General features: G+C 48.6%; 1 protein-coding gene across 1 annotated transcript in view; it reads left to right on the top strand.

Moving 5' to 3' along the window:
* LOC137421989 (putative histone-lysine N-methyltransferase PRDM6) overlaps nt 1–14,390 on the top strand; it is a 118,862-nt gene that overhangs the window by 12,537 nt on the left and 91,935 nt on the right. Inside the window, exon 2 of the mRNA XM_078773020.1 lies at nt 3,729–4,183. Within this exon, the coding sequence (XP_078629146.1) occupies nt 3,729–4,183 (455 nt within the window). The remainder of the gene's footprint in view (nt 1–3,728; nt 4,184–14,390) is intronic.

The raw sequence follows: 14,390 nt of genomic DNA, 5'->3' as shown, positions 1-14,390 counted from the left end.
TCAAAACTACTCACCTCCACGTAATCCAAAACACCTCACCTCCACGTAATCCAAAACACCTCACCACCACGTAATTCAAAACACCTCACCACCACGTAATTCAAAACACCTCACCACCACATAATTCAAAACACCTCACCACCACGTAATTCAAAACACCTCACCACCACATAATTCAAAACACCTCACCACCACGTAATTCAAAACTACTCACCTCCACGTAATCCAAAACACCTCACCACCACGTAATTCAAAACACCTCACCACCACGTAATCCAAAACACCTCACCACCACGTAATCCAAAACACCTCACCACCACGTGATTCAAAACACCTCACCACCACGTAATTCAAAACTACTCACCTCCACGTAATCCAAAACACCTCACCACCACGTAATTCAAAACACCTCACCACCACGTAATCCAAAACACCTCACCACCACGTAATCCAAAACACCTCACCACCACGTAATTCAAAACACCTCACCACCACGTAATCCAAAACACCTCACCACCACGTAATCCAAAACACCTCACCACCACGTAATCCAAAACACCTCACCACCACATAATTCAAAACTACTCACCTCCACGTAATCCAAAACACCTCACCACCACGTAATTCAAAACACCTCACCACCACGTAATCCAAAACACCTCACCACCACGTAATCCAAAACACCTCACCACCACGTAATTCAAAACACCTCACCACCACGTAATCCAAAACACCTCACCACCACGTGATTCAAAACCATCACAAAGTTATTAAAAACACTCCACAACCACGGAAACAAAAGTTTGAGGAAGTAGTTCAATGACAACACAAACACTGCCCAGATATGTAGATATATAAATAGATGACTGCACCTGAGTTGCTGTTTTGTCATTGTTTACACCAATCATAATACAAACAATTATTTTGCACAAATGTATTTGTAATATACATGATATCACATTTTATAAACAATTGAAGTTGAAGATTTAAGTTGAAAAAAAACACTATCTGCTTAACACAAAATTTTACAATAATAAAAAAAAAATTTAAATTCAAAAAACATACCCTTAGGACATACCGACGGGACAGGTAGGTGCATACCAGAAGTTTGATAGGATTTCACAACAGTTTGAGGGAGTAGTTCAGTGACAACACAACACAATACAGACACTGCACAGATTATATACACAAACATATATATATATATATATATATATATATGCATTACTTCTTATCCCAAGATGTGTTTCATGAGAGGGTGTTTGACGTTTTATTTTTATTTTTATTTTTCCAAACACATTAGACTTTAAATACATATAAAATATCTGTGTAACTGCACACAGTGATGACGATAATGAGAGTAAGAACGATGTAATCTTTTTAAATAACCAGGGTATGCAAGACCACACATTTACTAGGTAATATTTTACGAGGAATGTCCCACAAATCTCACGACTAGTAAGGAGTGGACTTGTAATATATGGAGCAATGTGATGAGTGTGTGCGGGATATGGGTCTACACTGCGAAAGTGTAGCTGCGAAACTCACATCGAAACTCACATCGCTGCGAAAGGATCATTCACTACTCGCTGCGAAATGCGTCAACATGTGACATGACTCTCCGTGGCATGGGTCCACACGACTCGCTGTGGGATGGGTCTACACGTTCCGTGAGATAGGTCTATACTGAGCTCTGAGATCAACACATGCAATCAAATTTTCATTAAATGGGGAATGAAATTTCCTCCCTTCATTTTTCTCTTCAACCATCATTAAGCTCATGTAAGAGTCTCCATTTCATATGTGTATATGTATACAGTATATATATGTATGTATATGTATGTATATATATGTATGTATGTATATGTGCATGTGTATATGTATGTATATTGTATATGTATGTATGTATATTGTATATGTATGTATGTATATGTGTATATGTATGTATATACAGTATATATATATATATATATATATATATATATATATATATATATATATATATATATATATATATATATATATATATATGTATATATGTATATACATACATATACACATATACATACATACATATACAATATACATACATACATATACAATATACATACATACATATACAATACTGTATATATATATATATATATATATATATATATATATATATATGTATACATATACTGTATATATATATATATATATATATATAGTATATGTATACATATACTGTATATATACACAAAGAATTAAGTTAAGCACCCCCCCGTTTTTTTACAACCTCGCACATTACAAGTTTGTTGTCGTCAAAACAGTGTAATATACCCATGATATTGCTATATTTTCTGGAGAAGTGATATTATGGTCACATAAAAACATAACAATCATGCCGTTTTCAATATTGTATTCTGAATAATTTAAGGTGAAATTTTTTGGGAATTTTAGGCATATTTTCACCTCAATTTAAGTATGGAGCTATAGGTCCATCACGGACAGTGTGGATGACGTTTATGTTTTCTAACGTACAGTCATTGTTCTGAGAAGACCTCTAGCGATCTTTGCGTCAATAACGTGTGTAGGACCCACGTGATCGGATGGAGCAAGGTGCTGTGACAACCATCCCCTGGCCTTGCGTACAGTCCTGACCTGAACCCCCTCGAGCACGTTTGGGACATGTTGGGACGACAAATTGCGAAGATGGTCCCTCCAATAGCCAATCTGGATGAATTGGAACGTGCATTACATCGGGAATGGAACAACCTGCCACAGCAACGCATACGACGGCTTACAGGGTCTATGAGACGTAGGGTTGAGTCAGTGATCCGATCACGTGGGTCCTACACACGTTATTGACGCAAAGATCGCTAGAGGTCTTCTCAGAACAATGACTGTACGTTAGAAAACATAAACGTCATCCACACTGTCCGTGATGGACCTATAGCTCCATACTTAAATTGAGGTGAAAATATGCCTAAAATTCCCAAAAAATTTCACCTTAAATTATTCAGAATAAAATATTGAAAACGGCATGATTGTTATGTTTTTATGTTACCATAATATCACTTCTCCAGAAAATATAGCAATATCATGGGTATATTACACTGTTTTGACGACAACAAACTTGTAATGTGCGAGGTTGTAAAAAAACGGGGGGGTGCTTAACTTAATTCTTTGTGTATATATATATATATATATATGTATACATATACTCTATATATATGTTATGTGTATATATGTATATGTATGTATATGTGTATATATGTATATGTATGTATATATATATATACTTGTGTGTATAAGTGGGCAGCACAGTATGTATGCATGCATTAAACCATGAGCGATTTGCAGATACACACCTGTAATGGTCAATGTGCGATCCTATTATACAAAGTGCATTTATTTGAAGTTATATGACTGAGTCTTGCGTTGAGAGCTGGTGCTGAAGAGTGATGATGCAAGTGCTGCTAACTAGTACTGTGAGATGATGCTGAATGCCGGTACTTTTGAGTTATTGCCAAAAGTGGTGCTGTAAGCGATTACTGCACGATCTTGCTGTAAGGTAGCTACTGACACCTGGTAGTGTTGTAAGCTTGTATTCACAGCCTGTATTTTACCTGTTGATGTGAGATGTTGGTGCAAGTTCGTACGGTGAGATGGTGCTGATATTTCGTGCTGTGACGCTGGAGCTGTAAGCTTGTGCTGTAAGTGCTATCACCATTTCACCTTTGCAGCGTCCACCAGGAGCCTCGACACACCATCTCCTGGCCCTTCCCGGGTGCACAAGGTGCGCTGCTCGCTCAGGACATCATGAAGCCGACCGCGAGTTACCCACCGACATTCCTAAAGCTCGATGCGACTTACATGCAGCACTGGGCGCCCCTCTTTCCGGGGAACTTAGCCAAAGGTGACGCCGTGCCTCACCCGACGGACCTGCCCGAGCCCGGCTTGCTCCTGGCCTCTCGTGGAACGGCGACCCAGAGGGGTCCGGGACCCCTGCACGGACCCCCGGTAAAGGCGCCCGTTCTGGAGCGTCGCACGTGCGCCTCTCCCGCCGCCAGGGAGGAGGCACCCCCGCACGAGCACCTGCAAGCCTTACCTTTCACGGCAGAGGAGCTGGACTATTACCTGTATGGGCAGCAGTGCATGGAGATCATTCCGGTCAACAGCCATGATGATCCCAACATGCGTGAGTCACAAGGATCGTAATCCCTCCACACACCTTCCGACCGTGGGGGGTAGAGGGTTGGGGGGTCACATAAAGAGAGTTTCTGGTTTACTATTACAACCGCTCCACCTGCGGTAACTTTTATTATACAGGTGGTTTGCATAAACCACACATGAGGGATGATCAATAAGTACGTGGTTCGGGGTGAAATCGTCAATTTATGGAGTCCCGATGTTGCTCCGCATCGGTTCCTTCTCCAACATTTCTGCGACCCGTCAGGACATGTTCAAACGTTGTGCGTACTTGCACTTAGAGTTCCGGTTCCGGTTCCGGCTTGAGCACCAATTAGCCATTGATGCTTTGCCGTGTTTTTAAAAACTGCTCCAAACGCTCAATTAATCACCGTAAAACCGACTCGCACAAACCGTGAAACAGATTCGACTCATTCGATGGAATCTTTATGAATATGTTTATAACTGAGAAGGTTGTCTGCTTATTTTAATTTTATTCGCTGTTCGTTTAGCATCTGAAAAATTTCTGCCGAGTCGAAGAACTTTCAGTTCGTGTACTTTACACAGGAGGCAGTTTACGCAAACGAAGCTGTCGGATACCTTGGTTTGTCTTTAATACCCGTAGTTGTCGATCGTTTACGCAATCACTTTCGGCATGGGACAAGCGTATCGTGTATATTATATTGTTATAATTAGTATCGATTACTAATACTATTATTGTATTATTATTTATGATACACGATAACCTTTTTGAACACGAAGACCCAATGCGAACCCGGGAGGAATATATACCTGGCTCGATCTTTTTTACGACGCCTCATCGATAAATTAATGGCATCGATCGACGTCATAACAATGGCGGCGCCCGAAAGCAATCCCCACTTCCGGCGAACAATGATATCGTAACGGTCAAGATTTTAAATACACTTCATCGCGATTCGTCTCCTAAGCAGCAACAGCCCCCCCCCCCCCCCCCCAGACTTCCTTCGCTAACAGGGGGTTGAATGTTTATTTAAAGTGATAAAATGGTCCTTCAGCACTAATCTCCATCGATAGCTGCCAGGCCGAATGATCGATGTTAGGACAAGGCTCAATTAATTGCCGGCAGTTTTCTGAGAGCGCTCCGCGAATCGACTGCATCAGCTCGCGGTCGATAGGGCGAGAGGAACGATCCATCAGCGGCGGGATTGGCCGGGCCTTGCTGGACCCCGCAGCAGTTTTCTCGGAGACGCGCTATCTGTCTTTCCTTAAGTCCGCGTCGGCCCCATGATCTATAATTTCAACCACTTAGGAACAGGTGACACGAGCCTTTCACTCTGTCCTCGCCCTGAGAGGCCCAACTCGAAGGGTCGCGGTATTTGCGGGACTGATTGTAAACAAAACGACATGACGCGCCGCGGGCTTAAGAGCTCCCTTATTACAGAGAGCCCTGTTAGCGGGAAAGAAACGACCTCGTTCCTTGTAGTTTGTAAAAAAAAACAACAAAAAAAAAAACAATCCCCCCTTAAAATCGGAACAATCGCCATTATCCCGCTCAGGAAGGCGATCGACCTGTTTTCTCCGCCCCTTGACGTGACATCATGTCAGGTTTTCATGACGCGATACAATAATACCACGACATAGTTTTTGGCCTTGAAATTTCCTTCTTTTTTTTCTTGCTTTGCAATAGATCTTGGAGTGGGCAACTGGAAACAAACTCTGACCTTTTTTTTTTTTATAGACGTTACAAAGAAAACACGTTTAACCAAATCGTGAAATGTATATAAAACGTGAAATGATACACTTGCTTCTGAGTAAACCATCGTAATTTGAACTGGGCTTTTGTATAAACAGATGTCTTCTCAACAAAAATGATTTATTATCGTGAGAATTGTACAAATACAGCGTGTGTTTGATGACACTGCTTGCGTTCATTCTTCAAGAGATATTTACTAAAGAAGGATTACAGCTTTGTCATTATAGATACGTCGATAAACTCGCAAACGCACGATGTGTGTCTGCATACATACATACATACATACATACATACATACATACATACATACATACACTCATCAATATTTTTTCCCATTATGCTGTTCTGGATATTGATCAGTAACTGCTAAAGTAAGAACTTCAGTAACTTTTCAGCAATTGACCGATTTTTCTGACTGCCATTCTTCATGGAGGTTTCGACCCTTTCAGCCCAGAACCTCTCCAAACGGGGGGTCCACAACCTCGGCCGAAAAAATCACAATATAATCTTTTTAATTGTTTTTAAAATATCTTCATAAATGGGATTTGTTTAAAAAAATAATCTTATTTACTTGCAAATTAAATATACTAATAGATTAAAAATATATAATCCAAGTTGACGTTTCTTGTACTTCTTTGAGTATGTCATCGGTCGAGCTTTTTGAACGCCTTATGTATACTGCTCGTCACATCGGGGTTTAGACCTGACTGGCGACTTTCCAAAAATCATAAACTATCGCAGGAAAACAAACGCGCACGAGGAGGGTAAATTGGACTCTGCAAAGCGAACCATGGCCGGTCTGTGCTAACATCAGGTGTTTCCGCAGGGGGGTCTCTGCGTTTGTGAAGTTCACTCTCACAATTTAATGATACAGCTTGCTTATGGAGTATAGCTTGAGTTACCACGCCCCGGAGCTGTTTATACATGGCGATGAAGAGTGCAGGATCATATCTCATGCTGTTGAGCTCGGTATATATGCTGCTGGATATCTTTCATTACCCTTTTGAGATAAAACTGCCAAAATATTTGGTGCTAATAACTTTACCAACGTTCATTTAGCGATCATCGTCTCGGAAAGCTATGCCGCGGGATATGATCAAGGAGGAAAGAGAATGCATACATTTATCGAAGTGCATCGACACTTTGCAAAACTTTTGTGACTTCATGTTCAGAAGCTTCGTCACCATACGTGTGTATGAAATATTAGTGGGTGTCAATATCCTCTTGCAAAAAGAGCAGATGAAACTTAATCTTATAATTTATTGTGTAAAAATGTAAAAAGGTGCTTTTGAAGGAACTGCGCTCCAACGCGAGTCGAAAGAATTGACGCGACCAAAGACGGAATTCGTCCGAGTTGCTTTATTGAAACAAAACAGCTCAGGTATTCTGAAAAGCCCGTTTATCGGGCAGCAATATATATACACATTTATGTCGGGAAGTTTGCCCGGCAAAAGCTATACCGGGCATGCCCGGGTATCAAGGGCGAGCCTTGGAAAGGCGAGTCTGGACCTGCCCGGGCGTGTTTGGCTGCGGCCTGGCAAGTCGAGGCTGGGCGTGCCCGGGCGCTCTGGACGAGCACTGGAAAGGCGATAGCGGGCATGCCCGGACGCTCTGGGCGAGCCCTGGAAAGGCGATAGCGGGCATGCCCGGACGCTCTGGGCGAGCCCTGGAAAGGCGATAGCGGGCATGCCCGGGAAAGACGAGACCGGGCGTGCCCGGGAGGTTCGGGCGTGCCCGGGAACAGTGAGTCCGGGCATGCCCGGGAGAGGCGCGTCTGGCCGTGTTCTGGCCGGTGCAAGGCGATTGTGTGCATCCAGCGGTAACCGCTACACACGCCCCTCCAGAATCGACCTGCACCGGCAGGGTCAATTTAAGGGGGGTCCGGATGACCCGGCCGAAGCAACCCCTGGAGGGTCGTGGGGAGGGGTCCGACGTGGTGGTGGGTGGTCGAGCGGGGGGAACTGTGGACGGGGGGCGGCCTCGCCGCGGAGGAAGGGCCAACCGTGGTGGTCGGTCGACGTCCATGTGCGCCGGTTTGAGGCGGTCCACAGAAATCCGGTCTGGCCGGCCGCCGAAGTCGACGATGAAAGACTTGTCGCCCCGTCGCAGGACCCGGAAGGGCCCGTCGTACGGCGGCCGGAGTGGCCCCCGGTGCGCGTCATGACGCACAAAGACGTACTCCGCTGTGCAAAGCGCCGGGGGGACGTAGGACTGGGGGCCACCGTGGCGGGACGTCGGCACGGGGGCAAATCGTCGGGCGGCCTCCTGGAGGTCCGAGCGCTGGCGAGCGGCGGACCAGGGACTGGTAGCGTCAGGCACGAATTCGCCCGGGACGCGGAGCGGCTGGCCGTAGACGAGCTCGGTGGCGGACGCCTGGAGGTCTTCCTTGGGGGCCGTGCGAAGGCCCAAAAGGACCCACGGCAGCCGGTCGGCCCAACCGTCGTCCTGAAGGCCGGCCATGAGTGCGGCCTTCATGGAGCGGTGAAACCGCTCGCACAACCCATTGGCTTGGGGGTGGTAGGCCGTGGTGCGGTGCAGCGTGACCCCCAACGAACGGGCGACCGCGCCCCAAAGCTCAGACGTGAACTGTGGGCCGCAGTCGGATGAGATGTCCGCTGGTGCGCCGAAGCGCGCGACCCAGGTGGCGATGAACGCCTACGCCACGTCGGCGGTGGTGGTGGAGGTGAGGGGCACGGCCTCCGGCCACCTGGTGGTCCTGTCCACCATGGTGAGCAGGTGGGTGAACCCCCGCGAGGGGGGCAGGGGACCCACCAGGTCCACGTGGACGTGGTCGAAACGCCGTTCAGGCACGGCGAAAGGTGCCAGCGGGGCCTGGGTGTGGCGGTGGACCTTGGCTCGCTGGCAGGCCGTGCAGGCGTTGGCCCAGTCGTGGATGTTTCGTCGAAGGCCGTGTCAGACGAAACGCGCCGACACCAGCTTCTGAGAAGCTTTCCGGCCCGGGTGAGAAAGGCCGTGGATGGAGGCGAAGATGCGGCGCTGCCAGGAAACGGGCACGATGGGGCGAGGCTGGCCCTGGGAGACGTCCCAGAGCAGGACGGTGCCCGCGAAGGGGATGTCGGCCAGGCGGAGGCCCGTGTCCACCGTGCGGAGTGCCTGCACCGAGGCGTCTGTGGTCTGGTCGGCCGCCATGAGCGCGAAGTCCACGCCGAGGTGGACCGCGTTCGCGCTGGGCCGCGAAAGGCAGTCGGCCACGGCGTTGTCTTTGCCGGCGACGTGCTGGATGTCCGTGGTGAACTCCGACATGGCGGAGAGGTGGCGCTGCTGGCGGGCCGACCACGGCTCCGTGACCTTAGCCATTGCGTAGACCAACGGCTTGTGGTCGACGAAAGCCGTGAACGGGCGGCCCTCCAGGAGGTGTCGGAAATGGCGAACGGCCAGGAATAGCCCGAGCAGCTCGCGGTCGAACGTGCTGTAGTTTAACTCGTTCGGCCGGAGTTGCCGGCTGAAAAAAGCGAGTGGCTGCCAAACCCCGTCCACCCATTGCTCATGGACAGCGCCCACCGCGTAGTTGGAGGCGTCCGTAGTGAGGGCGATGGGCGCGTTGAGCACCGGGTGAGCCAGCAGCGTTGCGTTGGCGAGGGCCCGTTTGGCGCTGGCGAAGGCCGCGTCCATGGCCGCGGACCAAACAATGTCATGCTTGGCCGGCTCGCCCCGGAGGGCCTCGTAAAGGGGCCGCATGAGCTGAGCAGCGCAGGGCACGAATCGGTGATAAAAATTCACCATGCCGAGGAACTCTTGGAGGGCCTTGATGGAACGGGGACGCGGGAACGTGGTGATGGCCTCGACCTTGGTCGGCAGCGGCACGGCCCCGGTGATGCGGTGGCCCAAAAAGTCAACGGTCGTCGCGCCGAAGTGGCATTTGACCGGGTTGACAATTAAGGCCTGCTCGCTGAGGCGACCGAACAGTGTTCGGAGGTGGAGGAGGTGCTCGGCGCGGGACGTGCTGGTGACGAGGATGTCGTCCAGATAGACGAAAAGAAACGGCAGGTCGCGCAGCACGCCGTCCATCAAGCGCTGGAATGCCTGGGCCGCGTTCTTGAGGCCAAACGGCATCCGCAAAAATTCGAACAGGCCGAACGGCGTGATGACGGCCGTCTTCGGGACGTCGGCCGCCCGGACAGGTACCTGGTGGTAGCCCCGTATCAGGTCAATTTTCGAAAAGATGACCCGTCCCGCCAAACGGGCGGAAAAGTCCTGAATATGCGGGATCGGGTACCTGTCGGGGGTGGTAGCGTCATTGAGATGGCGGTAGTCGCCACACGGGCGCTATTCACCCCCCGGCTTTGGCACGATGTGCAGTGGCGAGGCCCACGCGCTATCGGAGCGCCGCACGATGCCGAGGTGCTCCAACGCGTCGAATTCGGCCTTCGCCACGGCGAGCTTGGCTGGGTCGAGGCGGCGGGCCCTGGCGTAGACCGGCGGGCCCGTAGTGGGTATGTGGTGCTCGATCCCGTGCCGCACCGCGACGGCCGAAAACGTCGGCCGCATGAGGGCCGGGAATTCCACGAGCAGGCGAGCGAACTCGTTCGTTGCTGGGAGGGCGCACGCCAGTTCGGTCGGCGCGGAGCTGCTCATTGTGCACGCCAGGGAGCTGAAGGTCTCGGCGTGGACAAGGCGACGTCGTTTGACGTCGACCAGCAGCCCGTGCGCACAGAGGAAGTCGGCGCCCAGCAAAGCCACGGGGACGCTGGCGGTAACAAAAGTCCATTGAAAGCGCTGGCTGCCGAAGCAGAGGGTGATGACGCGTGGGCCGAAAGTGCGTATGGCCGAGCCATTAGCAGCGACCAAAGAGGGGCCGCAAACTGCGTCCAGCCTGTCCTGCTCGGAGGCGGGTATGACGCTCAGTTGGGCGCCGGTGTGGCACAGGAAACGCCGCCCAGACACTTTGTCCCGAATAAACAGCAAGTTGCCCGAGTGGCCGGCGCTCATGGCTGGGAATGAACGCCGGCCCGGCCGTTTCCCGACCTGCCGAAAGTGCACGGGGGCCGGCACGTCCGAGCCTTGTGTCCGAACCTGGCATGGTAATAACACCACGCCTGGTCAGGTGGAGGCCCCGGCCGTCGTGTCGGAAGCGGGCGGTGTGGCGTGGCGGCCGCCAGTTGCACCGGCAGTTCGGCCTCCAACCGCGCAGGGCGCTCGGGCGTCGTCTCGGACGGCGGTGGGCTCCAGGTAACCGCGCCGATGTGTTGGCCCGCCGAGGAGATCTTATCGGCTTCCCTGGCGAGGGCGCGGGAATCCGTGATCAACGTGCCAGCCAGGGCGAGGCGTACAGGGTGAGGCAGCTGGCGAAGGAACAGCTCGCGGAACAGAAAATCCGGAGAGTGCTCACCGAGCAACGAGAGCATATAGTCCATGCGCTCGGACGGGCGCGTGTCGCCGAGCTCGGGCAGGTCAAGCAGGCGCCGTGCGCGTGCTGCCGGTGAGAGGGCGAAAGCGTCGAGGAGGAGTGTCTTCAGCGCGTCGTATTTGTCAGCAGCCGGCGGGTGCTGGAGGAGGCTCAAGGCGCGGGCCGCGGTGGCGGAACCGAGCGCCGCCACAACATGGTGGAAGCGGGTGTCGTCCGCGGTGATGCCTCGCAGGGCGAACTGGGAGTCCGCCTGAGCGAACCAAACAGCCGCGTGAGCCTCCCAGAAGGTAGGCAGTTTTAGCGTCACTGCCGTATCCATGTCGGTAGGTCACCAATGAAGGAACTGCGCTCCAACGCGAGCCGAAATAATTGACGCGACCAAAGACGGAATTCGTCCGAGTTGCTTTATTGAAACAAAACAGCTCAGGTATCCTGAAAAGCCCGTTTATCGGGCAGCAATATACTGTATATACACATTTATGTCGGGAAGTTTGCCCGGCAAAAGCTATACCGGGCATGCCCGGGTATCAAGGGCGAGCCTTGGAAAGGCGAGTCTGGACCTGCCCGGGCGTGTTTGGCTGCGGCCTGGCAAGTCGAGGCTGGGCGTGCCCGGGCGCTCTGGACGAGCACTGGAAAGGCGATAGCGGGCATGCCCGGACGCTCTGGGCGAGCCCTGGAAAGGCGATAGCGGGCATGCCCGGGAAAGACGAGACCGGGCGTGCCCGGGAGGTTCGGGCGTGCCTGGGAACAGTGAGTCCGGGCATGCCCGGGAGAGGCGCGTCTGGCCGTGTTCTGGCCGGTGCAAGGCGATTGTGTGCATCCAGCGGTAACCGCTACACTTTAATAACTATACATTTTAAACTATTACAACGTATTTAACATTATTGTTGTTAAAGAGATTGTTGAAAAACTAAATGTGTGTTCATGTGTGTGTGATTGGGTTCACTCAACCTCAGCACACTGGGATGTCATGACCAATATTAATACCAAAGGCAATTTGTTTACATGTTGGGCAATGCTTGTTAAAAGATAGTGCGGTAATTGCTGTGATTTGTGGTGTTACTGCACACAGACCTTGAGAGATATATATATATATATATATATAAATAAATATAATGTGCACCTGTTGGACTTTTTGTCAGATTAAAACAAAATATAATTATTGTACACCGCTCCTTTCCTATTCCATCTCCAGGTGCTGCATAACGTCATTGCCGGGCACCGAAGGGGGCTCAGCAATGACGCACGCTGAAAGGGAGTACTCAGTTTTCACTCTGGTTGTTTATTTTCTTGGTTGTTTGTTACTTGCAAAAATCGAAGATTTTTCAAGTGTATTGGTCGGTTGCCTTTGTGGTTCTGTCTGTTTGTCCGTTTGTCTGTTTGTTTGTCTGTTTGTTTCTCACCGGCCTACAGGTCACAATTCGAAACCGATCGTCACGAAACTTCACCAAGTTGTATAGATCGTCCCAATTGAGAAGCCGATTGTTTTGGGGTCAAAAGGTGAAAAGGTCAACATAGGCCAAAGGTCACCAACTTTGCCTAATTTCTAAAATCCTCAATTTTCATCCGATTGACTTGAAATTTGAAGAGGACTTGCATATCTGGTCACTGAATTCAACCACCAAGTACGTTTGAGGTCAACATAGGCCAAAAGGTCAACATAGGCCAAATTTCTAAAATCCTCAATTTTCATCCGATTGACTTGAAATTTGAAGAGGACTTGCATATCTGGTCACTGAATTCAACCGCCAAATATATTTGAGGTCGGCATCGGCCAAAAGGTCAACATAGGCCAGATTTCTAAAATCCTCAATTTTCATTCGATTGACTTGAAATTTGAAGAGAACTTGCATATCTGGTCACTGAATTCAACCACCAAGTATTTTTGAGGTCAACATATGCTAAAACAGTCAACATAGGCCAAAAGGTCAACATAGGCCAAATTTTTAAAATCCTCAATTTTCATCCAATTGACTTGAAATTTGAAGATGACTTGCATATCTGGTCACTGAATTCAACCACAAATTATATTTTAGGTGAACATAGGCCAAAAGGTCAACATAGGCCGAATTTCTAAAATCACCAATTTTCATTTGATTGACTTGAAATTCTAAGAGGATTTAAATATATGGTCACTGAATTCAACCACCAACTATTTTTGAGGTCAACATAGGCCAAAAGGTCAACATAGGCCAAGTTTTTTAAATCCTCAATTTTCAGCCGATTGACTTGAAAATTGAACAGCATTTGCATATTGAGTCACTAAATAGGGAAATGAAATATTTTTGAGGTCAAAAGGTCAAAGGTCAACTCAAGGTCACCCTTACAAAATCATCATTTTTCATTTGAAAAATTGTCACTTTTCTTCCTGTTAACCCGAGCTTTGATCAAGATTGTCAATTTTAATCTTGATGAAATGGACAATTTGCTGTATCAATGGAATTTTTTTTCTTGGGGGTGGGGGGTGGATTTTGCAAGTATCGTTCTCCGCATGACGTCTTGCTTTTTATATTAGCCAATTGATTAAGAAAATATTTTATGACAATCTTTTATTGATTTTAATTATGCAATTAATCAATCAATTATTGTACACTTCTCCCTCCAAGTACAGTCTCTATGAGCTGCACGGCGGTATTGCCGGGCACCAGAGGCACCGCGGCAATGCCGCGCTGGAGGATATTTACCCTCGCCAGAGGAGAGGGTATTGCCTGAGTCCGTTTGTTTGTTTGTTTGTTTGTCCGCACAGAATAAATATGATTTTCTCTGCAACCGTTGGTCTGATTGACAGGAAATTTTCACCACAGGTGCAACTCCATCTGTAGTATTTTTTAATGATAAGTATGACGTCATAGTTCATGTGGTACGAGTGCCACCTTGGAAAAAAAAAAAAAAAATTGCACCTCTATATCTCTGAAAGTGCTGAATAGAAAAAATTGAGACATGGCTCATTGTAAAGAACTCTCCATGGGGAATAAAATATGTTAATGATGTCATAGGTGACTCCATTATGATGTCATAATTCGACAAGTACAAAACTTCATCCAATCGAGATAAAATTTCTTGAGCGTCATGTCGGCATAAAATGGTGGAGAAAAATAAATAAATGATGACGTC

The sequence above is a fragment of the Myxine glutinosa genome, chromosome 2 (genome assembly GCF_964187855.1).
Source record: "Myxine glutinosa chromosome 2, kmMyxGlut1.1, whole genome shotgun sequence".
NCBI classification, from domain to species: Eukaryota; Metazoa; Chordata; class Myxini; order Myxiniformes; family Myxinidae; genus Myxine; species Myxine glutinosa.
Note: the sequence above shows the minus strand (reverse complement) of the source record. Positions and strands in the feature narration are given on the sequence as shown.